Below are 26,038 nucleotides of genomic sequence, written 5' to 3'. Positions count from 1 at the left end.
TTAAATACTTTCCTTTATAAGAGTTGCCATGGTCACAGTGTCTCTTCAGAGTAATAGAAACCCTAAAACAATCATCAAAAAACATCAGGACATATGTTCAAGCAGGGCAGGACCCTGGAGGCAGAAACTAATGCAGAGCACAGAGGGGTGCTGCTTACTGGCTTTCTCCACATGGCTTGCTCAGCCTGCTTTCTTATAGAACCCATAACCACCAGTCCAAGGATGGCACTACCCATCCTTCTCCAGTCCAATGGACTGAGCCCTTCTCCATCAATCACTAATTAGAGAAATGCCCTATAGGCTTGCCTTCAGCCTGATCTTATGAAGGTATTCTCTTGAGGTTCCCTCCTCAAGATGACTTTGCTGTGTGTCAAGTTGACTTAAAACTATCCAGCACACTGCCTGTGATGGCGTAGGTTAAACTACTGTAGCAGGCCTCTGGAGATAAATTAAACCCAACTTAGTTTCTTTTCGTTTTAATTTTTATTTATTTATTTATTTATTTATTTATTTTTATTTCATTTTACATTCCAACCAAAGTTTTCCCTCCCACCTTTCCTCCCATCCTATCTCACGTACCCACCCCAGCCTATACCTCATCCACTCTTCCCAATGGGTAAGAGCTTCAATGGGGAGTCAACAAAGTCTGGCACATTAAGTTCAGGCAGGACCAAGCCCCTCCTCTCTATATTAAGGCTGAGCATAACATCCCACCACAGGGAATGGGGTTCAACAAACTATTTCATGTGCCAGGGATAGATCCTGGTCCTACTACCAGGGACCCTGCAGATAGGCCAAGCTTCACCACTGTCCCTCACATACAGAAGGCTGAGTTTGGTACTGTGGAGATTCCACAGCTGTTGGTTTAGAGTTCATGAGTTCCTATGAGCTTGGTTCAGCTGTCTCTGTAGATTTCTCCGTCATGACCTTGACTTCTCTTGATCATATGTTCTCTCCTCCCTCTCTTCAACTGGATTTCCAGAGCTCGGCCTTTTGCTTGATTGTGGAACTCTGCATCTGTTTCCATGGTTACTGGATGAAAATTCTATGATGATAGAGTATTCACCAATCTGATTACAGGGGAAGGACACCCAAGTTGGTTTTAATAACCAGCTTGGTTTTATCAACAAAAAAGCTTGGCATTCTGATTCTATCACAGTCTGGTCCTTATGTTTCTCTCATGGCCAATTTAGGGTTGAGTCTTAGTTTCTTAAATGTCAGAGTCTCCTACTGTGTTCTGATAAAGAAAATGGTGAAATGTACATTATTGGCTAATTAATGAATGTCCTAATGTTCATTGATACGTCAGCCATAGAGATTTAAGTTTCTCACAGGCAGTAGCCTACATGCTCTTTGAAACAACCACATGAAGCATTATCTTAATTCCCCATTTCACACATGAGGTAGCTAAGTGACTAAGTTGCTTAGGGTTACACAGGGCTAACAGATTTTTTTTTTAAAAAAAATCAGGATACAAATGTATCTATCTAATTTCTTTATTTAATTTTTTCCTTGGAAGTTTGGTCATAATGACCTGCCCCCGTCTCCTCTCTCTCTCTCTCTCTCTCTCTCTCTCTCTCTCTCTCTCTCTCTCTCTCTCTCTCTCTGTCTTATATGTGTGTGTACATATATATACATATACACACATATATTATATATACATACTTTTCTTCCTAGAGATTCTGAATTAACTTCAAATAATTAAAAATTCTTTAAACAGTATCGATGATACCAGATTTGACTTTTGAATGAACCAGTGTGACAACTAACAACTATGAACATCAGGAGCATCTTCTAAATTAAATCCACAGATATTTATTTTCTATTACAAAAATTTTCAAGCTTTTATGAAATTAGACATCACAGTTTATACTAAAAAGGCATGCATCCATTTTTCCCAAATAAAAATTATTTACATTGAGGCTAACTATATCTTACTTCTAAGCCAGCCCTATCTCACAATCATTGTGAGACGATTTGATTCTAGCAGTAGATAGTATAATCTTTCACCAATAACATTTAATTTGACCTTAAACAGAGGAGAGTACTGTCGTAACAAGGTACATGCAGTTAAGACCTGTCTGTACTCTAGACTTAGCAGACCTGAAAGCAGGGACAGACTCAACATCATAATAATTTTATTAATTACTTCTCTGTTTATAGTTCTGTGATAAAACACCATGATCAAACACAACTTAGAGAAGAGTTTCTTTGGACTTACGGTTCAAGAGGGATACACATCCATGTTGGTAGAGTGGAGGCGTGGAGGCTGGAACAGGAAACGAAGAGATCTCCCATGTTCAAACTGCAAGCATAGAACAGAGAGGGCCAACAGGAAATGGCATGAGTTTTTACACTCTCAAAGCCTGCCAGGATTATCTTTCGGGAGAACAGAAATGGAGCTTATTGGTTCCATATGGAGACTTGAGGTATCTTCACTGATAGTTGTGGGGAAGTCCTTTAAATTTCCTTTGCTATTGTATAGAATGCGCACTGTACAGATGCTGTGGACTGAGTTTTGGCAACGGATGAGGAGGGGACGCGCAGCCATCTGTATATCTCCGAAGGCCATTTGAGCGAATAAAACTCAGTCTGTTTCCAATTAGCTCCACAGCCTCAGGTGTCCAGCAGTTGCTTTCCCTCAGATGTCTCCAGCGGAATTTCTCATGCAGGAAGAGCAAGGGGAGGTGTGTCAGTTGAGGGAGGTGTGTTATTGAGGAAGGTGTGTTGGTTGAGGGAGAGATAACAATGTATCTATCACTTAAGGAAGTTTTTTGACCCTAAGGGGTCTGCCTATTAGCTTGGGATCCCTTTTCTTTATCTTGGCATTAATTTTTTTAAAAAATTATTTTAGAGATTATAATAAAATCACAGCATTTTTTTCTTTCCTGGTTTTTCCCTTCAAAGCCTACAATATACCCCTCCTTGCTTTCTATTAAACTCACGGCTTCATTTTCATCAATTGTTACTATGTGCATATATGCTTATGTAGTGCTAAATGTTACCTGCTTAGTCTTCCTAATGTTTCATGCATGTATATTTTCAGACTTATTCATTGTGGAGGTGGCATGAGCCTGCCAAGGTACTTGTGTGGAGGTCAGGGGACAACTTGTATGAGTTGGTTCTCTCTTTCCATTATGTGGGTTCCAGAGTGTTGAACTCATGTTGTCAAGCTTGGTGGCAAATAACTTTTTTCAATAAGCCATTTCACCAGTCCTTAAGGTCATTTTTGAAAATAAATACTGGGCAGTGGTGAAACATTCCTTTAATCCCAGCACTTTAATCTCCCAGGAGACAGAGGTAGGTGGATCTCTGTAAATTTGAAGTCAGCCTGGTGTACAGTGTGAGTACCAGGACGGTGAATGCTACACAGAGACCCTGTTTCCACTCCACCCCATCCCACCCCCCAAAAAAGAAAAAAAATAACCCTTCCTTGGGCCCCAATGGGCTTCTAATGCCTACCCCTCCCTACTGCACCACCTAAGACAGTATCTTGTATGTAGCCCTGGCTGACCTGTTACTCATTATGGGTCTATGCCTAACCCCAGATTAGTAAGACACCTCCTACTCCAGCATTCAGTGTGCAAGGTCACAGTCATGTGCTACCATGCCTGGTGCTGCTATTGATATCTGCTCCTCCAACTCTGATAAACACTCACTCTGATTTACCTTAAAATCATACATTCAACTCCCAAGCTTAGCTGCTCTCAGCGTGATGGCAGCTTCCTTCCTTTCTGCTATTCCCAGGAGGGTTGTGATTTGCTCTATGTGGCTGATCTCATCCAAACCTGTATAAGTGGGGAAATACAGGTGTCTATGAGACACTGGGATTTAGTGTACATGTTTTTAAACTTAATTACACCACATATATTCCATACTAAAGTCTTTTTAAAAAGCTGAGCAAGAGAAAGCATGGGGTTGCTGAGAATGAGAATGAGTTCTCTTGGGATGTCACCTTGTCAGTCAGGGAGTTTGTTTGAGCTTCGGGAATCTACTAGTTTGAGGTCTGAGACTACAGGTTGTGAACAAAATTAAGTTTTCCTAAAGTTCATGTGGTGAAATCTTTACTCCAAATTGTGAATGCATCTGGAGATGTGACCTTAAAGAAGATTAAATGGCACCCTAAGCATAGAGCTCTGACTCAATGGGCTCAATGTGCTCATAAGAAGAGCTAGATCTCTCTCTCTCCCTCCCTCTCTCTCTTTCTAGCCCTCCCTTTATTTCTTCCTCCCTCCTTCCCCCATTCTTCCCAACTTTACATTTCTGCTACCTTCCTTTTCCTTTCTTTCTTCCATGTAGAGACCCACTGAGAAAACAGCAGCCAACTGTTTGAGAGACAGGAAGATACCAATGCACTGGTACTTGATCTTGGACTTGTCAGCTTCCAAAATGGCAAACAACTACATTTTTATTGTGTAAGCCATCTAGTCTGTGTATTTTGTTATGCTATCCTGAGCTGATTAGTATAGTGCACTATTATCAAAATCTTGGGGACTTTAAATATTTGTCTTCTGGCTGATGATGTAGTGGAATTACTTTATAGAAGATTCCTCTATAACCCGTATTTCAAAAAAAAAAAAAAGAAAATAATGAAAATATGAAATAGGGAAAGAATTGATCCCAGGTCATAGGAACAAATTGGTTTTATATAAAGAATGCATTCTGTGGGGAAATAATGTTGATTTTCTGAAAGGCAAGCATCAGACCATCTTGAGTGTAAATCAGTCAAAAGGAATTTGCAAGAGCTCTTTACTTAAATACATGGCAAACAGCCTGGGACAAATCCACAGAATGAAACAACCGTAGAAAGAAAAAAAAAGTTGTACAGGAATGTGGCTGACTAGATAATATTGGTTCAAGGTCATTTCAGGCTAAGGGCTCCTCAGCATTCAATGTGCAATTCTAAAATTCATATTGATTTTGCAGGCTGATACCAAAAGAAGAACTTCATGTGTTCAATTCTCTCTCAAAGTGGTTCTAAGTGCTTATAATTACATTTCAGACATCTGCGGCAACAATCACAGCTCCGTGCTAGTTTTTGCAACCCAGATTGACTGACAGCATCTCTACTGACAACAGTTCTGATTCAGCTCCAGCCTGAGTTGTGAGAATTTGCAGTTGGGAGCCTTATCTGAACTGTCACCGTTATGTCTTATCACCCTCAAGCAAATGGCCATCCCTGGATGGTACTCGCCACTAGAATTGCCTTAAATTAGAACATTGGTGGGACTGGACTCCAGTATTTAACAGGATTTTTGTCCCATAAAGTTTAAAATTTTTCATTTTGAACAACTGGAATTTAACTTCCCAAATTAGTTATTGGGGGTAGTCCAGCAAATGGGGATAGCTCAAGTGAACCCCTGCTCTGATGGTCAGCCTACTATCTATCCATTTATACCGAACCCAACAGCTCTGCTGTCATTCGCCTGTTGACATGCAAGAAGGGAGTCAAAATAAGAATAACACTGGGTAGACCAGATGGCTCATTTGAATAAAGCCTTTTTTCTTACAAACCTGAAGACTTGGTTTTCATCCCCGGATCTCACAGTGGAAGGAGAAAACTGACTCCTGAGAGTCGTTCCCTGACTTCTTCATGCATGCTTTAATATGTGCCCTCCCCCTGACAAGTGCATGCCTACAGTACTGTTGCTGCTGCTGCTACTACTAAAAGTAGTAGTAATAATAAACGGGATTTAAATATGAGAATATCAATATAATTTCATGTCAGAATTATATGAAAGTATAATTTTGGAGTCTGTAAACCAAGTACAACTGGACCTGAGATTCAATGATTCATTCATACACTCTTTCCCAGTGGTTTTACCATAGTAGTTGCAACTGAGACCATACAGCAACAAAGGCTCCCATACTTCCCATCTATTCTTTGTACAGAATGTTTGCTGATTCCTGCTGTATAATCCATGAGACAAAGGCAACTCCCTTGGAAAGTCAATCCTAATCCATTTTACCTGTTTCTCCCCACCCTCCACCCCCGGCCCTAAGAATAAGGTTTTGCTTCAGAGAATATTTGCCAAAAGTCCAGCCTAGATGTTTAAGAGACACAGATGGACAAAGGTTGGCTCCAGTTCAAAGACTGATGGATAAGATATTCTTCCATTGTGTCTTGAATCTTGAGAAGCACACCATCAGATGAATTTTTAGCCTTTTCTTTCAAGAACTCTATTGAATGGCAAGGAACTGAAGGGGACTCAGTGGAAATCTCATGGTATTAGGTAACTCAGCAGCAGGCTCGCCGAAGGTGGTGCCACCAACTGCAGAAGTGTATGCTAACATGTGCAAGGTGGTGTGCAGAAAATTTGGGAAGGAAGGAGAGTGGCTGGATGTGGCATAGATGAGGGTAGTTACATAGTTTTGATATTAGCATTATTTGTTCCTCACCTGAGCATGCTATGCCAGAAACAGAGGAACTCATTTGTGTCTTTCTACAATGTTAGAATTTGTTGAATAACAAGAAATCCATGAGTATTGGCCTTTTCAATAGCTATGATCTGACTTAAAATCTACCTGCCTTGGTAGCCTTGCTGAGGAGAGTGCAAGTTCTTTACTTCCATCTTAATTACTAAGATTAATTCATATCACCTATTTCACAGCCCATGGTGAATATATATATATATATATATGGATTGCAGAATGGATACAATTTAAAGAGGAGGCTGCAGTGGTGTTTAAGAGGTTTCAGAAGTGACTGCAGAAAGAGTCTGGGTGTATAAGATAATGAACCTTGCAGCAAGGGAGTTGATGATGGAGCACCTGGGGATGGTTTGAGACTGAAGTTACAGAGCCCAACAGGGAGGTGAAGACTGGAGCAGGAAATAGGGGTCAAGTCAGCTCCAGATCCAGAATAGCAGGTGGCTGCTTTAATGGCAGAGGACCAAAATGAGTTTGGGAGTTCTCAGTCCTTGAGGCCCACAGCGGGCACCCGGTGATAAGCTGGCATCAGGCCATGCTATTGAAGTTTTAGGTGTTCATCACTTTGTGGCGTCTAGATGAAGGAGTCACACCTTTTGCTCTACCTGGTGTGTCTGATAAGTTCTCGGACTGTTTTCCCTGAAGTGATTATAATATGCCCATGTGTGCCCAAAGTCTTAACTCACTTCAATAAACTTTTCGGGTGGCTCCTATTCTCCCAGGAATGAGTCATTTTTCAGCCTGTACTGGAGAGGTAGTGCCAGGCAGATGGTGAAGTCTCTGGGCCCACCTAGGGCCTATAGTCATTCTTTTCTCTGAAACGGAGCCAGAAGCTGCGTGTAACATGTGGTCTCCTAGGGCAGTGCACAGCTGAAAATCCTGCTTTATTTTTACACAATACTGGAGTAACCCAGAGTAGAACACAACCTGATCTCAACAGTCCCTCTGCGGTTTTATCTGGTGTCTGGCTCCTCCTAAAGGCAATCTGAGAATGGTTAATTTAAAATTTATTTTTATTTCTGGTAAACAAAGGTGTTTTTTTTTGTTTTTGTTTATTTGTTTGTTGCTTTTTGAATCTTATTTGTCACCAAGAGATACCACGAACTGACAAAAGCCAGGAAAAATCAGATGACCACAGGGATTAAGCCTCAGCCTCTGTCTCATCATTAACTGTGGAATGCTACACTTGGGCTTCATTCTTCGTTTTTTCCCACCTTTCTTTGCTGCCAAATCTTTCTCTTGTTTTCACCTTCTCCTCAATAGTTTCCAGACCAGGGTAGAAACTAGCTACTTGATTTTGCTTGCTCTTTTAATTTCTCTGCTTAGAAACCTCATCTACACCTGTGACTTCAAATAAAAGTTTTGTACTCCAATTTAAAAGAACAAATAGTTCTCCAGCTTGCACTGGAAACTTCAGACTCTTCACGCTGCTGCCTCGCAAGTATAGCCACTGGCTTGGAAATGAATTTGAGGTTCAGCATGTCCCGGCATAATCCTCCTATGAAAACTGGTCTTCCTCCAGGGGTCTTTGCTAAGAGAATGTTGTCATCAATCACTCAGGCAAATCAAGACCCTAAATGCCTTCCTGCCCCCTCATTCCCTCCACTCAACCGCAAAAATGAGCCTGTGGATTTCTGAAATACTACAGGATTCAGCTGTATCCACTTTTTTCCATCTTCATCCCCACTTTCCTACTTTAGATTTTCTAAATTTCTGATCTGTAGCTACAAGTTCCTAACCACTCCAAAAATACACCCTTGTACAGCTCCCTTTCCCTCAATAATCTCATTCCTGAGTCCAAAGAAGCACATACCATGTAACTTTTCCTGCCTTACAGCCTTCAACGTTTTCCAAGTGTTATTAAGATATATGTATGCCTCTCTGTGTGTGGTGTATGTACATGTTACATGTGTGTATGTAGTATATGTGCCTGCATGTGTATATTCATATGTGCACACAAACATGTGTATGTGTGGAAACATGGCGCATCTGTGTATTGTTTGAATATTCATATGTGCACACATGCATGTGTAATGTGCAGAAACGTGGTAATCTGTGTATTGAGTGTATATGTGTATTCATTCGTGCATATGTGTACACATGTGTACTGTATGTGTACATGTGTGTATATGTAGGGTATGTGTGTATTCATATATTCAGATGTTCATGTGTGTGTGTGTAATGGAAAAAGGTACAGGTCCTTGTGCATTACACTCTTTTGTTTTCCAAAACATTCCTTTATTTTTTTATTTTTCAAGACAGAGTTCTCCTGGGTAGTCTTGGCTATCCTGAAACTCACTCTGTAGACCGGATTTGCCTTGAACTCAGAGATTTGCCTGTCTTTTCCTCCTGATGCTAGGATTAAAGATATGCCCCCACCACCAGCTGACAGTCCAGAACATTCTTTATAATGATGATGATGATGATGATGATGATGATGATAACAAAAATAAACAAAATAACCAAACCAAGTTCCTGCTTAGTCTCACATGTGTGCATATCACAGAACTCACTGGATAGCTCTTTCAGGTTTTGTTTCAGTATTCTGGTCTTCTTTCATGTTTCCATGTTCTGGTGTATTTTCAGTTATATTAGAGATCCACAGGCTGTTTCCTCTTCTTGGACTTAATTTGAAATGACTCTTACTCCCAATAGAATGACCCGAAGACAAATGAGGTCTTCAGAGCTATAAAACAACTGAGCCTCAGAGGGGTCTTGGCCTTCAGAGTGGAACTTTACTTCTGAGAATCCTTTCTGATCTCATGTAAACTCCATCTAGTTATCTGATTGACCAAAAAAATCCAAGAGGTAGTTTTAGTAAACCCATTAAAAAAAAAAAACAGAGTCCCATAAGGTAATGGATGTTGTCAAAGGCTGCTTGTTCATTCCTGGCTGCCCAGACTCCTGAAATAATCACACAGAAACTGTATTGATTACAACACTGCTTGGCCTATTAGCTTATACATATTTCTAGCTCATTCTTATCTCTTAATTCATTTCTACTATTTTATATTTGACCATGAGGCTTGTGGCTTACTAGCAAAGTTCTGCCTTGTGTCTTGTATCTTTCTCCTCTGGTGGCTCCATGGCATCTCACTGACTCTGCCTTCTTTCTCCCAGCATTCAGTTTAGTTTTCTCTACCTAGCTCTATTCTGCGAAGCCACTGGCCAAAACAACTTCTTTAAGCATTAACCAATAAATCAACAGATATACAGAAGGACTTCCCACACCATTTCCCCTTTTCTGTTTAAATAAAAGGAAGGTTTTAATTTATCATAGTAAAATTACATATAACAAAACAGGTATCAAGCAAGAGTTACAATTACAATATTTATATCTACTTTATCTTTTATCATAACTAAGGAAAACTATAACTATCTATTCTTCAGTTACATCAAAGACTCCAGAAGGATATAATATTACCTAAGTAAACAGAAAGTGCATTGTAAGCAACTTCCAAAACTCTAGAGTTGACAGAGACATCTCACTATCTGGACAGCCGTCCAAAGTTCTTCTGTACTATTGGGGAATCCATCTTCAGCCTACAGGCCCAAAGTATCTAGCATACTTTTCCACAAAGCAGGAAATTTCAAAGACAGTTATGCCTATATTATCAGTCACTTCTGTGTCCTAAAGAATGTCTAACAGACTCTTTGATGAACCCTGAAGGATCATCTCACCTTTAGGCAAGTTCAGCAGTCATTTTTCTGTGGGTCCTGAATGTTCACTTCTTACAATATAACATCAAGCAGTCCAGGCAAGAGCAGGATTTTTTTTTTCCCAAATGGCTAGCAAACTCCATGAGGAACCTCTTTGGTGCCCATCTTCCTCTTGAAGCTATTGGTGCTGCCAAGAACAAATATGTCTCACTGTCAAGAAAAGTCCTAAGTTATTAAAACATTTAAATGCCATATTCTGAAGGTCTCTGAAAGATTGGAAGAATACCTATCTACTGAACTATATCTGTATATATCTAGAAAACCTAACATGACTACAAGCTTGACTATTATAGATGATTATATATCAACCTATATTTATTAATTATACATTATATTTCTAAATGAGCTGCAAAAACACAATATCTTAATCAGAGCATAAATATGCATATAACAAAATTGACCTTAAATTTGTATCAATAAACCAAGATCCATACCAGTACAAATCTCTATAGCATATCTATAGTATATCCTCCTTTAAATGTAAACAGACATTTATAAATAATCATTTAAGGAATTTGGGCATAGTTTTCTCCAAACTGCTTCCTGTTTTTTGTTAGGCAAAGAAGTTTTGGGGTTTCTGGAGATCTTTCAGGAGGTCTTGGTGCACCAAATCACATCAGTCTGGAATTAATCCACAGGTTCTCATCTTCTGTAGAAACAAAAGTAGAACCTCTTTTCCAAAGCAACATATCCTTAGACTCAAATTTTGAAATCAAGAAACCTTTAAAACACATATGTTGGTTTAGTTTAGCAGCCTGTAAAATGAAATGTCTCAATGTACTTAGCTCCTTCACAGTCGAAAAATTCAAAGAAAACACAGTAATATATATAATCTAGATACTCTGTGTATATTTCATCTTTATGTAGCTTATTTTTCTTACTCTATTACTTTTTCTACAAGTTTAATATTTATTATCTTTATTCCTTTAATTTATGACTATCTGTACTTTTTATATTACTTTTACTGTCTCTTTACTCTTTTTTTTCTTTCTCCTAAGCCTACATACAATTTTTAAACACACTGTGTCTCATTTAGAGGTCTTTAATGTCTGAATCTGTCCTCTTGTGTATCTGTAATTTTTTTCTGTCCTAGAGGGCTTTTATAATGGTAAGCAGCTTGTTCTCAGTGGCCCTGGGTACTGACTCCACCTCTCTCCACTTTTCAAAATGGCAGAGGTACCATTACTGCCAGCTCTGGGACCTCCAGACAGCAGGCCCGCTCACCACTTTAACTCTAAGAAGGAGTGTGCAGCACATAAACCTTTTTTATCTGAGTAATAGCTAAATATGCCATGCAGCACACTGTGCAGCCTGTAAATATCTCTGGGTATGGTGGTAGGAACCCACCATGCTCTCCCATTTGTGCATGCCTACTAGACTTGATTCCACTGCCTGCCTAGGTGGGGAGCACTGAGAGCCATGGGCATGGTCTTAGCTACTTTCCTCCCGACCCCAAATGGGCAAACAAGCACCCAGGCCCACAAATGCCATTCAAGTGCTTGGCCTCCTGAAAGAGCCAGAGCAGTTTGTGCTGCTGTTTTGAAACCATGTGGGATTTTTTTTAACCTCTCTTAAAGGAGCTGCAGCATGTTGCCAGCAAGCAAAGCGCATCTGAAAGAAAACTGCGGCTAAACTTTGTTTTTTAGAGTATCGAATTGCTTTCCAAGTTTTCTCAGGTTTTATGTGGATATAGTCGACCTTGTTGTTGCGCCAATCTGTTGTAGGAAGCAGCTTGTTTGTATCCGTCTGCTCAGCCCTGAAATAGCCACACAGAACACTGTATTAATTAAATCGCTGCTTGGCCAATCATGTAAGCGTATTGTTAGCTAGCTCTTATGCCTTTGGTTAACCAATTTCCATTATTTTATATTTTCCATGAGGCTTGTGGCCTTGCATCTGTCTCCTCTGGTGGCTGCATGGCATCTTACTGATTCTATGTTCTTTCTCCCAGTATTCAGTTTAGTTTTCCCCTGCCTAGCACTATTCTGTTAAGCCACTGACCAAAACAGCTTCTTTATTCATTAACCAAAAATAAGCAACACATATGCAGAAGGACTTCCCACACCACTTGGGTACCTTTATTGCTTATATTTATAAATCCTCACAATGAAGAGAATTCCTTCTTCAAAGGACCCCTGAAACAGAACATACTCTGGATCATTTGCTGTCTATTGATGCCAGAAAGTTGAAAAATGTACTCACAATTGTTTGTGTTTTGTTATTTAAAAATCAATATGTCTTTTGATTAAAAAGTAAAATCAATCTTTCTTTAAAAAGTAAACACATAGATTTTTTTAAGACTCAAATAATTTAATACAAGTGTACAAAACATAATGCAAGATGTAACTCATTCCCAGGTCTTTGACCCTTTTCCCAGACATGAAGAATTTGTTAACAATCCTTTTTTCCCCTTTATCTTCTTATCTAACAGCCCTGTATGTCCTGAAACTAGCTTAGTAGACCAGGCTGGAATCGAATTCAGAGATCCATCTTCCTCTGGGACTGGGACTAAAGGTGCGGGCCACCAATGCCAAGCTCAATATTGTCTTTTACATCCTTCAGGGATAGTCCATGCACACACAGTACAAACACATAGAGATGCAAAGGTGTTCATTTATAGCTCTTCACATTCTCTTTCCTTAGATCTCCATTGCTTTCTATGTATAACTTATTAAACTCATTTTCTGTTTTTAATTATTAATAGTTTGTTTTTCTCAATGAAAATGGCTGTCATAGGATCATATGATTGAATACATATTCTACAGTTGGTGAACTGTGGGAAGGATTTGGAGATGTGGCCTGTGGCACTGGGGGTAGGGCTTTGCGGGTTCAAGAACTCACCCTATTTCCAGTTAGCTCTCTGTCTCTCTGCTTTGTAATTGTTTCAACATGTGAGCTCTCAGCTACTGCTCCAGCACCATGCTTGTCTGCCTGCTACCATACTTCCACTATGATGCTCATTGGACACTATTCCTCCTCCAAAACTGTAAGCAAGCCCCCAGTTCAATTCTTTTATTAGTGCCTTGCTCAGAGTTTCTCCTCACAGCAATAGACAAGTCACTAAGACAATGATAATGGATGCTCTGTCAAGATTTTATCACAAAAAAAAAAAACAAAGTAAGAATCAATATTCTGTGTGTCCAGTGTCTTCATATGAAGGTATGTTCTGAAGGAAAATTTTCTAGTAATAGCATTTCTGTATCAAAGCTATTTTCTGAGTCAGGCAGTGGTGGCACATACCTTTAATCCCAGTACTCTGGAGCCAGAGGCAGGTGGATGGATCTCTGTCTGCGAGTCTGAGGCCAGCCTGGTTTACAAAGTGAGTTCCAGGACAGGAGCGGTTACAAAGAAACCCTGTCTCAAAAATCAATATAAAACAAAAAAAAACAAAAACAAAGAAGTATTTTCTGTATCTTTTTGGACGTGAGTACCAAGTTATCCTGAAGAAGTAGTCTCAGTTTGTTGTGTGGCCTCTAGCCATGCAGGAAGATGTCTATTTCCCTATTACTGAAGACTACTAGGTTTTGTCTAGTCCACTTTTTTCCTGTTTTTTGTGTAAACATTGTTGTCTTGTCTAAGTTTTTGATGATGGGTTGGGATGATTGCTTATGTTTATTTAATTATTTGGTGAGGCTAAGGATTTTTCATATTATAACAATGGTTTTTCTTATTCTCTGAGCTTGATAGCAATGTTTCAAGTTGTTCAGAAATAATTGACCAATTTCTTACTAAAAAACTCGTTTTGTTTTTTCTTACTGTACATGGGTGTTTTGCCTGCATGTGTATCTGTGCACCATCTGTGTATCATGTATGTTTAGAGGCTAGAAGAGGGCATCAGATCTCCCAGGACTGGAATTAAAGACACTTGTGAGTTACAGTGTGGGTGCGGTGGGTTGAACCTGGGTCTTCTGAGAGAGCAGCCAGGGTTCTTAGTTCCCAAATCATCTTTTAGCTTGTAGTGTATTTTTTTATATATTAAAAAATAACTTTTGTATACATTGTATTTCTAAAAAAATCAATTTATTCTTTGATTTCCTTTGGCTGATTTTAAAGTTTCAACAGATTAAATTATCAGGTTGTGTCTTACTGTGGTAGAATACATATATACACAAAAATCATACATATATGCATATGTAGACATGCTTTTTAATATGTGAAACTCATATTTTTATAGTTAGAAGCTTTGGTCTCTGCTTTGGAGGAGAGGAATTAGTAGGAAAGACATGAGCAATTATAACTGGTGACTTGTAAATGATCATTATCCACGGCTGAAGAATTTAAAACTCTCACGGCAGCCGCGAAGTCAGTACTGCTTTCCTCTCCCTGACTGACAGCACATCACAAAGCAGCATCCAAGGGTTTCCTTCATTTAATTTGTTCTCAACTCTCAGCTGAGGACTGAACTGCGGGCTTTGCACACGCGAGGCAAATACTCTCCCCTGAGCTATACTCCCGCCCTCTAAGCACTCTTTGAAAGAATGATTTGCTTATGGTAGACTCTGGACACACACACACACACACACACACACACAAAAACCATTAGTCCTAAAAATAAGTAAAATTAAGTGTCACACTTAAAATAATATTCATAGTCTATGTCCATGTCAAAAAATAATTGTTTTTTAAAACACAAATTAAAGCTCACCTATATCTTTGTTTTCCAGATTTGACCACTTTGGCATTTTTTTTCTTCTTCCTGTTGTTTTGTCCATGCCCATGCTAGCTAATAGGAACGAGAGCAGGATGGCAGACACCTTTGCTTTGTTTTCTTTTACCATCACGTATCTCTTTGAAGAACCCTTTCTCCCTGCGGCCTGCCCCTCTTGCAGCAAGTGTACATTCAACCCAGTCTATACTTTCCCTTTTCAGGCATGCGCGTCTCAAAACAGATCAGCTGTGACCCTTATCATCTAGCTAGAGTGTGCATTTCTGCGTTGTTTTTATTTTTACCTTGGAGGGGATTTTAGAATGTGAGGACACTGTGCGGGGGGAAACGGCTGCCCCTTTACAGGTGATTAACTCTTCCTTGAGAACAAAGGTAACACTGAACCAAGAAAGAGAAGGGAGCATTGTTCAAACTCTTCTGGATTCAGCTATGCCTGAAGCTATTGCCATGGACCAATATCTTTCTTTTCGAGTTTGAACTAGTTGCAAGCTATGTTTGTGTTGCTTTTATTGACATTGCTTCAGTTGATATTGGAAGAGTTTTGATAGTATTTGGACTTGCTACAGTGAGGACTCTGACTTCTCTTCCTTTTAGGGTTCTGTTACAACTCAGAATGGAGGGCTTGAATACACAAAGAAAACGAAGATAAAGGCAGCTCTTCTTAGCTGACTAAGGAACCAGGCTAAGGTACAGATCTGAGTCAGAGTGCTGGACAGAGAGCCCTAGGCAGAATCTGCTCAAGACTTAACACATTACCGGATGAGTTGCCAGCTAGGGTGGTTTTATTACATATTTCCATCAAAGTGGACTGAGCTTTATTTAATGAAGATTAGAGGAGTTAATTAAGTGGATTTAGAATTTAATATACAGGGCTTTTACTGCCAAACAGCTTTCAAATACATGAGTAATTTTCCTGATTGGGGCTGGCTATGGAGTCAGACGATTGTGAGTTTTATCATTTTATTTAGCAGCAGAAACATCAGACAGTCGAAGCATTTTCAGAAGAGTGACAAGTTCCAAGGCACACTCAACAGGGCTGAGAGTCCAATTCATTAAACAAAAGTTTTGCGTAAGCTATCAGGGACATATTTAATTGTGGACATTTGGTAGTCGTGAAATGACATGTTAATGAGTAGAGAAATAGTATCCATTCTCTTGTTTATTCATTAGCCTATTCATGATTCAACAATTTCTTATGGACTTCTGTTGTGGTTTGAATGAGAAATGTTCCCCAGAAGCTCACGAGTTTGAACACTTGGTGTCCAGTTGGTAGGGCTGTTTGGTGAGGTTATGGAATCTCAGAGGTGGGCTTTGTGAGTTTATAACCTTCCCTCACTTCCTAGTCTCTCTTTCTGCTTCTTCAGTGTGAATGAAGATGTGATCGATCAGGCAGCTCCTACTATTGTCACCATGCGTTCCCTGACCATCACCAGGCCTTTTCTACTATGAATGACTTTATCCCTCTGGAATTGTGAATCAGTATAAACTCTATTTCCTTAAGTTGTTTTTGTCAGGGCATTTTAGCCCAGCAACAGAAAAATAATGAATAAAATCACCTACCACCATCTAGTCCAATAATAAATTAATAAGTGACATAGTTTTTCCCCCTCATGCACTGTAAGTTCAAAGCATCTCAGTTACATGGAACCAAACTTAGCGTGTATGTTTATTAATCTGTGTAGTGATGGGTATTTTAACTAAAATAATGAGGGCAATCGGGGCAATAGCTGCACAGATAGAACTGTAAACGTGGAGAACACGGGCTTGCTTTCTGTGAAGTCTTCCTTTCGAGTCCCTCAGTTCTCTGTTTTGCTTTGCTAGCTCAGGGCTAGTCTTAATACTATGCGGGGTAATTATTCCATAGGAGGTAAGAGAGTGAGTGATGAAAGGAGCTGATATGCGTAATTATAGTGTTATGAAAGATAAAATATTTTCATAATTTGCAGTGATGACATGCTATCATTACACAGAAGCTTTTCCCAGTGATTTCATCCCGGCATTACTTTGCCTTTCTATTGTGACCAGAAGGCAGGGGTTATCAGTATCCTTCTGTGCTGCAGATCTTGATTCAGTGATCTTTGTAAGTCAGGGTTTGATCAAGTGTAAAGGAAAGCCTGATTATAGGTTTAAAGGGAGAAAAATCACAGCTGCAAAGCTTCCCCAGATATCTGCTTCAGGCTTTTCAAGAAACAAGAACTTTAGACACTTTCATTTAATTTCTGTAGGCTTCAGCTTTCTTTATCTGGAATGAGGAAAGGGCCAGATTCCAGGTCTACTTGCATTTCGAGCCATCCACTGTGGGCAAGCCATGTGCTGTGTGCTTTCAATGTTAGATTAACTTAAATTTAAACTAGTCCTCACAACATAAGAAGAAACTTGTTACCAAAGTACACAATTTCCCATGGCAACCCAGCTAAGGATGCAGTTAATAGAGTAATCTGATTCGCAAATTCAAAATCAGTGTTCTGTGTACTTTTGTATTTCCTGTATATTTTAACAGTTCTGGATTTACATAAAACACACATATATAAATAAAAATGCATTTAAATTTATTAACTTATAGGCAAGTGAAATAACATCAAGACTCATTAAAGATGCTTTGTGTTGTATTTGATATAATGAATCTAAAGTATAATGTTTGGAAGAGACTTTCCACAAACTTTCTGTGATATAATAATGTTTGAGGTCTCTAAGTGATAAAAGAACATGGAAAAAATAGGATATGGGTATAGTCCATTGACAAAAACTAGGTCTGATCTCCAGTTCAACAGCTAAACCAAAAATTAAATCTAATAACTAATTGTGGTGTGTGCTCCAAAAAACAGGATGCGTAGTGGTTAATATTCTGGTATAGTCCATTGACAAAAACTGGGTCAGATCTCCAGTTCAATAGCTAAACCAAAAATAAAATCTAATAACTAATTGTGGTGTGTGCTCCAAAAAACAGGATGCGTAGCGGTTAATATTCTGGATCGGAGGCCAAATCAAAGTAGTAATTACTTTGTTGACATAGGGATATTTTCAAACACACCTTCTCATTCTGCTTGACTCAACAAAAGGATTTTCATCATGTAAACTGATCCTGGGGAAGCTATTATTGAAAAGAAAGATTTAGGTGGACTTCCATATTTGCTAAATCTGCTACTGAGCCTTCCATTAATAGCTATTTGTCTGCTGATAGATGCTAAACACCATGGTTTGCGTGTAGGTCTGACGTTACATGTAACATGACGTTACATGCCCCCATCTGTCCAGAAGAGCAAGTGGTCCTTAGTATCTTGTATCTGTCAGCTCACTTTGCTCTTTGATCTCGACCTGAGCCTTAAAGTCACACTCAGCAGTGGGGGACATTGATGTGTCAGAGTTCACAGACAGAGGTCCAAACACATGAGTTAATCCAGACAGTGTCTATGATATCGTAACTTAATATTGAGATATAGTGATTCTTTTTCAACTTGTGCCCCTTTATTTTTTTCCAATTCTTTGGTTTTTTATCTTTGCATGTGCATGTAAGAAATGTGTATATCGGCATACACATGTGTGTAGGCCGAGGTTTTCGTTGGGATCACGGGTCAGCTCTGTTCTGCCAACAGCTCCCAAATAACCAGAGACTTAATATTAATTATAAATGTTCAGCTGATAGCTTAGCCTTGTTACTAACTAATTTTTACAACTTAAATTAACCCACATTTTTATCTATGTTCTACCACATGGCTTGGTACCTTATCTTAGTACTGCATGCTTACATCTTCTTCTTCTGCATCTCCTCATGACTCTAGAGATTCTGCCCTTCTTCTTCCCAGCGTTCTGCCTGCCCTGAAAATTCTGCCTAGTCATTGACCAGTCAGGTCTCTATTAACCAATGTTTACAGTGTACAAAAACATTGTTCTACACCATATGTGCATGCAGATGCTTGAAGAATCCAGAAGAGGGTGGCACAGTCTCTGGATGAGAGTTTGAGAGGATCTTTGTTCCTTGATGTCGGTGCTAGAAACTGAACTCCCATCTTTTGGAAGTGCTCTTAACTGCTTGTGGTGGTTTGAATAGAAATGGGCCCCATAGAATCAGGGAGTGGCACTTTAGGAAGTGTGGCCTTGTTGGAGTAGGTGTTGAGTTGTTTGAGGAAGTGCATCTCAGTTCTCTTCCTGGTGCCTGTGCATCTAGACATAGAATTCTCAGCTCCTTCTCCAGCACCATGTCTGCCTATCCTCAGCTTTGTTTCCCAGCCCCAATTTAATTTTTTCTTCATAAGAATTGAAGTGGTCATGCTATGTTTTCACCACCCTAAGACACTGCTGAAAAATCTCATCACAATGTCTTGTGTTTTCAAATATGAAACAACCATGAGATATGAGTATATAATGAGCCTTTTGGGCCCATGAGTGGTGCTAGCCTATCTGGCCATAAAAACTCTTGGTAACTGCTGTTGTATCAAAGTAATTCCTCATATGGTAGAGCTGCTTAAATTTTCCCTCATATTTCCCTTTTGTATTTATAACTGATAATAACTACACTGCAGTGGGGAAGGAAAATATCATTTCAGAAAAATATTTGGTCACCCAAAGAGAGTATTTTGCTGTCACAAAGATACATTCCAATGAGTCTGGCTGCGGCACACAAACAATGAATTCATGGCTCATCAGGACAAAAATCAGATTTTAAACGCTGTGCCCGTTTAAGAACTCATTCCTAAAGGTAAGTAATAGTGACCTGCTGAAGGTCACTGTGTCTCCCAACAGGTGAGCCAGAGCAGGGGCCAAAGGCAGCAGGATCTCTGAGATAGTGCTACTGATCCAGCTGGGTCCCGGCTAATGACCAAGCACACATTCTAGCGTGTTATGAAAATGCTAAAAATAAAAAACCACAGCTGTCACAATTAACAGACAAACATTCAAGGACACAAAAAGAAACTGAGAATGTCTGTTTATTAGCGAGGCTGACTAAGGGTGTTAGAGAGACGCTTCAAGTGCTGACCACTGCTGTTCCTTCCTGCTGTAAATTTGACCATGACATTACACATTTCCATCTGACCCTAGGAGCATGAACTTCGATCATCTCATGTTAGCTGACATGACCTGGGAATTTATGCCCGGCCATGCAAAATGCTTAACTCAATAAAACTTATGCTCTAGCCAATGTGGTTGAGCAATAATGCGTGAAACATAAAAATGAGTAAAATTTAAATGATGTGAATTAACAAATGCTTCTGAGTTCCTTCTGTGTGCTAAAACGCCCTAGGCAGTAGGAAGTACTAACAGTGTTGATGTAAACTCGAGGATACTCACCATTGAGAGAAAGAAGTCCAGAGGCGTGATTGACAGTTCAACCACGGTCTCAGTGAGCTGAATGCCTTCTGTCCTTCAACATTCTTCTATGATTTTGAAGTTTTCTTTGAGTTTTTTTTTTTTGTTTTCTGGTCATAAAACACATGTTTCATGTTGAGGTAGCATGTTCTCATAAGACCATGTCAACAAGCGGGAAAATGGAAGTTGTGGGTTGTGGGAGAAAGATGAGTTATTAGCTTCCTTTTCTCTCCTTCTTTCCCCCACCACTTAACAAATGCATACAGCTGACATTTTTGAGACTTCTTATTAGCCTTCTAATATTCTGTATTTTTATTTTTAAGCGTATTTATTCATTTATCCATTATATGTATGGTTATTTTGCCTGCATGCAGTGCCTATAGTAACCAGAAGGGGGCGATAGAGCTCCTGTGATTGGAATTCCATACAGTTGTGAGCCTCCATGTGTGTGTGCCGGGAGTCAGGCCACAGTCCTCTGGAATAGCAGCTACTGTTCTTAACCCATGAGCCATCTCTCTAGCCTCTAGCCTCTTTTTAAATAAAGACACAAAGAAGTTTCTGGAACTACTATAAGGTCTGCACTCTCCACAGTGGTACTCATCACTGATAAGTGGCTACGAAATACTGGCCTGAGGGACTAGGAAATAGAATTTTTGGTTAAAACCTTGTCAAACTTTTAGCTTAAATTTTGCAAACTTAAATTTATATACTATATTGAACAGCATAATCGCTGATTCCTTTTGATAGGTCACATGCTACCCGTTTTAGCCAGGATGGCTGGATAAGTGATTTGCCTGAAAAGCTTGACATCGGCTTTTTGGCAGCAACCTCGGGTGAAATCCATAGACAGTAAATAGGGAGCATCTTGGGGCTGAAACTGTAGCAGGGAGCGCTAACATGCACACAGGCAAAATGAATACAAAAGGAAACCACGGTTCCAAGTTGACCTAAATCAACAGAATCTCCTAGACTGGATCTGAACAATCCAGCTTCTAGAGGCACATAATTGCGGGAAGAGAAATGGGAGAGGGGGATTTGAAAACTGGAGTAAGAAAGACTTCTAGAAGCTTGTCATCTGGTAGAGAGGGCAGATATGTAGAAGAAATTGTTAGTAATAGATTTAGGTAGACATATTATCTGTGAACACAGATAATAAATGTTTTCATTACACATATCCATGCAGACATACACAGTGAGTAGGTTTATTTTTTTTAATCAAGAACAAGGAATCTTTAATATCTCTCACAAGCCTTACAAAACAAGTTCCTCTAAACTGAAGTGTTGGAATGTGGCCCACATACCATCCTTGAAGCAACAGTCGATGTGATACTGGCCAGTGTGTGTATTTCTATGGTTACCAAGCAATATCTCAGTTTCCGTAGGCCTTGCTACAACGGGACAGTCACAGACGCAGTGAGAACTCAGAAAGAGCCCATGAAACCCTACAATTTTCAAATGTTGCCAGTGCTTGAGGCCCAAGGCGGGATTAGCTGTCACTGGACCTGTCTGGCAAGAAGCTCTCAGGGTGACAGTAGCTTAATTCAAGTTTAGGTTTTGGTGTGACTGAGGGGCAAGAGACTGTAGAAAGCTCACACCGTGTTACCCTCTGAGACCTCTACAGTTATGAAGAACTTACCCCAGGTCCTTGGGGCTTCTAAAGAACAAGAGGCTCTACACATTCCAAGGTCTAGTGTTGTTAACTTCTCTCTTCTCTTCTCTTCTCTTCTCTTCTCTTCTCTTCTCTTCTCTTCTCTTCTCTTCTCTTCTCTTCTCTTCTCTCTCTCTCTCTCTCTCTCCTTTTTTTGTTCTTTTCTTATCCAGCCTCCCTCCTGAGACAGGGTTTATCTGTGTATCCCTGGCTGCCCTGGAACTCTATAGACCAGGCTAGCTTCAAACTCAGAGATCCTCCTGCCTTAGCCTCCAGAATGCTCCACCACTGCTAGGCGGTTTTGGGAATTTCTAAAGCCTGTTCTAGTTTCTGATTTTTTAAATGAGGTTTTGTTTGTTTGTTATTTTGAGACAGGGTTCCTCTGTTTGAGTGTCCTGGAACTCACACTGTAGACCACGCTGGCCTCAAACTCACAGAGATTTGCCTGCCTCTGCCTCCAGCATGTTGGGATTACAGGCATGCCCCAGTACTGCTCAGCTAGATGAGTTATTATTTACATACCAACCCCAGTTCCACCTCCCTCCCCTTCTCCTGCCTCGTGTTTCCTGTCCCTCATCCATTCCTCAGATGGAGTAAGTCGTCCCTTGGGGAGTCAATAAAGTCTGGGGGAGATATAGGGGAGGAGAGTAATGAAAGAGATACCTTGATAGAACGAGTAAATGAGCTATTTTTAAAAGATGCTCTGAACAACTTCCTTGAAAGAATATATCATATCCATATTAAAAAAAAAACATTTCCTCCATGTTTGTCTTTGGAGTCAATGGTCTCATGTGTGACAACCCTTTTTCTGGTGATTTCATACTTTAATGTTTTCAACTGTAGTGACGTACAAAGAAGACACCAAACTGAAGGTTTATGCTAAGTACATCTCAGAAGAGTCAAACACATTCACCTCTGTGATAGGTATCAAAATCTTACAGTCTAGGTTCACAGGCCTGTCTATAGCTGTATCAACAGCAACATGGCAATTAAAAGCTTCCAAATTATTATGGGAAGATTTTATCTTTATGGGGAGAACAGGTGATGATGACATGGTTGACGTCACTTTTGTTAGGGAATCATCATCTTCAAATAAGTTCTACAGAAACATGACCAACCTCATTTTAATAGAGAATATCAGTTTGTGTCTAAAGTCAGTTATACCATTAAAGCTACTTAACTATGGCTGTAATAGTCTATTTTTCCTACCCATTGTATGTGCAGATCTGTGCTGTTCAACACGTGTGTAGAGTTTAAAGTTGAGTTTAGTAAGAATGAAATAAAAAAAAAAAAACATTTCCTACAGAATGGTAGATAAAGTTCAAGGTCTATGTAGCCACACATGGCTACTACCAGGTCTGGAGCTCTCTTTCCCTTGGCATACTTCAAGTTCCAGATCTGTTGTAAGGAGACGGCTTGTTTGTCCCAACCTCCCAGCTAGCTTAGCCCTGAAATAACCACACAGAAATTGTATTAATTAAATCACTGCTTGTCACATTAGCTCTAGCCTCTTACTGGCTAACACTCACATTTTGATTTAACCCGTTTCTATTAATTTGTGTATCACCACGAGGTTGTGTCCTACCAGAAAAGTTTTAGCATGTCTACCTACCTCGGGCCGCAGATCCATGGTGTCCCTCTGACTCTGCTTTCTTCTTTCCAGAAGTCAGTTCTGTCTTCTCCGCCTACCTAAATTCTGTCCTATCAGGCCAAGGAAGTTTCTTTATTCATTAACCAATACAAGCAATACACAGAGGGACTCCCACATCACAGATCTGTTGTAATAAGAGCGGCGGGCAACGTTCCTGGCACCCGGCCGCCCGCACGGCTAGCTTTATACCCGAAATAATTACACAGAAACTGTATTCTTTTAAACACTGCTTGGGCCATTAGTCCCAGACTCTTATTGGCTAGCTCTTACATATTGATCTAACCCATTTCTAATAATCTGTGTAGCCCATGAGGTGGCTTACCAGGGAAGATCTTAACCTGCATTTGTTTTGTGTGGGAGAATCATGGCGACTCACTGACTCGGCTTCTTTCTCCCAGCATTCTGTTCTGTCTACTCCGCCTACCTAATTTTCTGTCCTATCAGGGCCAAGCAGTTTTCTTTATTAATTAACCAATGAAAGCAACAGATAAATACAAGACCCACCTCCATCACAGATCCAGAATAATTCTATCACTATTGAGTGTTTTAATAGACTCTAGACACTATTGGGCTTAGATATTAGATAGTTCAGTCTTCAAGAAGAGTCAACTGGTGCACTCTTCACGCTTATCTAAGTGTCTGGCAAATACACTTAGGATATTTAGTATTGAGAAAGCCAAATAAATATTTCTGGGACATGATGTTGGAAATATTATTGGGGGGGGGGCGACTTTAGATCCTCTTCCTTCAATTCTCTCAATGTAGACCAAACAGCTGGAATGTTCACTTCTGTCCGAAGGAACAGACTGAATGGGTCCAGGCATCCATACACATGCTATGCACTCCTGTTGTTGAGTGGAGCTGGCACAGGAAGCAAAGTCAGCAAGGGATGCACAGGCCAAGAGCTGTGTTTGATAACATGTTCTCTGACTTATATGTTACAGGGTAGAACTCCAAAGTACACGAGATTTCTGTTATACCAAGTTGCCCTTCTGGTTGTTAAGGAAGTCTGTTTCTCAAGGGAGACTAAAACTCATTTTGTTGGCTTGTATAGTGTCTATAAAATTTAAAGATAGGGTAGGTGAGCCTTGGTCTTGCAAATGTTAGGGTGGGGTCTGCGGTCACGGCCATGAATAATGAATTCAGCTTTTTGGCTGCTTCATCACTACTGTGACAACTGGTTAACATCTGAGCTATCTTTGGCCTCAGAAATTTCAGTCTAAAGGTCCCCATACATCCTCATCTGGACCATAGCCTGGCTCTGCAGGCCAGGGACAGCTTCCGAGTTCAGTTTATTGGAAAGAAACCTGTTTTTTAGCTCTGGCGGATAAAGGAGCAGATAAAACTTTCCAACATCGCCTTTCTTCCAAATGATCGGTTCCAGGCTTTTTCTTCCTCAGGTTGGAGGAAGGAACTTCACCCCCTCGGGCTAGGACTCTCGGGGCGCACAGGGCGGCTTTGTCTGAAAAGCCAGGGAAACGTGGAGCAGAGCCGCAGGGCGGCTGGAACTGGGACTAGCCTAGAACTTTCTTCCGCCCAGTGCAGGAGTTCCGGCCAGGACCTGGGGGCGTGCCCGGGTCGGGGTCGGGTCGCCCGCGGCTCGGGGAGCGCGCGGGGCTGGTGTGGGTGGAGCGGCCCCGCGGGGAGGAGCCGGTCGGGAGGAGGCGGTGCTCCCGCGGGTCGAGCAGCGAGCTGCGCCCCGGCGGCCCTGACCCCGCGTCTCCGCGGAGGGCGAGCGCGGCCGCGGACAAAGGAGCATGTCGTTGCGGAGCAGGATCGGTCCTCGGGCCGCCGGGAGGATCGGGCCACCGCCGGGCCCGGCTCACCCCGCCGCCTCCCGCTAGGCCGGTGCCCCACGCCGCTCGGCTCGCAGGCCCGGCCAGCGGCATGGAGCCGCCGCTGCTGCTGCCGCTGGCGCTGCTCGCCCTGCTGTGTACGGGAGGAGAGCGCGGGGTCGCGGCGCTGCCAGCGGGCTGTAAGCACGACGGTCGGGCCCGGGGTACCGGCAGGGCGGCCGGCGCCGAGGGCAAGGTGGTGTGCAGCAGCCTGGAGCTCGCGCAGGTCCTGCCCCCGGACACGCTGCCCAACCGCACGGTCACCCTGTGAGTAACGCAGGTCTCCCCCTGGCCCTTTCCGGGGGTGGGGGTGGGGGGTGCGCCGAACGGGTTCGGGGTGGGGGGGTCTCCCCTGTATCCATGCTCCTTTGTGTGCGCGCCGCGGCGGGCAGGGGGTGGTGCTGGGAAAGCCCTTAAGCTCAGCGTGGGGGACCAGGGTGGCCGATTGCCATACCAACCGGCCTCGGCTACTTTGCAAAGAAAAGTTTTCGGGGTTCCCGGGCGCGCCCCATACCATCTCTGCTTTTGCGCCGCTCCGGTTGCCGAGTACCACGTGAGGATGCAAATAAACACTAAGTCGGTGCAGTTAAAGCTCATAAGCTCATTCATCCTGGCTTGGGGCTTCCAGGAAACACCATGTGTGCTCAGAAGTGTTCTTGAAAATGAGGTTGCACCTGAGGTGGAGCTTGCTGGACACTTGGGCTTAGGATGGCTCTTTGTGGTCCCCAAACCCATTCGGAGACGTTGCAGTTTTCTGCTTTAGCTTTAGTGCTCTTTAAGAACAA

At 41.2% G+C, this 26,038-nt stretch overlaps 1 protein-coding gene and 1 long non-coding RNA gene across 9 annotated transcripts in view; one reads left to right on the top strand and one right to left on the bottom strand.

Moving 5' to 3' along the window:
- Positions 1–541: 541 nt before the first annotated feature.
- Positions 542–23,779, bottom strand: LOC126506500 (uncharacterized). 8 transcript variants are annotated; one of them, XR_007593232.1, is made up of 6 exons: positions 23,380–23,779; positions 12,226–12,284; positions 10,111–10,276; positions 8,943–9,212; positions 2,222–2,305; positions 542–1,045 (listed from the first exon to the last, which is right to left on the bottom strand). It is a non-coding gene; the product is annotated as an uncharacterized lncRNA (long non-coding RNA). The 8 variants fall into 8 exon arrangements; XR_007593233.1 differs by lacking the exon at positions 8,943–9,212 and having other exon boundaries at positions 10,111–10,299; XR_007593229.1 differs by lacking the exon at positions 8,943–9,212.
- Positions 23,780–25,068: 1,289 nt separating this feature from the next.
- The window catches only part of Adgra3 (adhesion G protein-coupled receptor A3), a 100,428-nt gene continuing 99,458 nt past the window's right edge, over positions 25,069–26,038 (top strand). Inside the window, exon 1 of the mRNA XM_050150146.1 lies at positions 25,069–25,520. Coding sequence (XP_050006103.1) covers positions 25,306–25,520 — 215 coding nt within the window. The 5' untranslated portion in view covers positions 25,069–25,305. The remainder of the gene's footprint in view (positions 25,521–26,038) is intronic.

Source organism: Alexandromys fortis, unplaced genomic scaffold (assembly GCF_014885135.2).
Source record: "Alexandromys fortis isolate MF-2015 unplaced genomic scaffold, M_Fortis_MF-2015_v1.1 scaffold_0, whole genome shotgun sequence".
NCBI lineage: Eukaryota > Metazoa > Chordata > Mammalia > Rodentia > Cricetidae > Alexandromys > Alexandromys fortis.
Note: the sequence above shows the minus strand (reverse complement) of the source record. Positions and strands in the feature narration are given on the sequence as shown.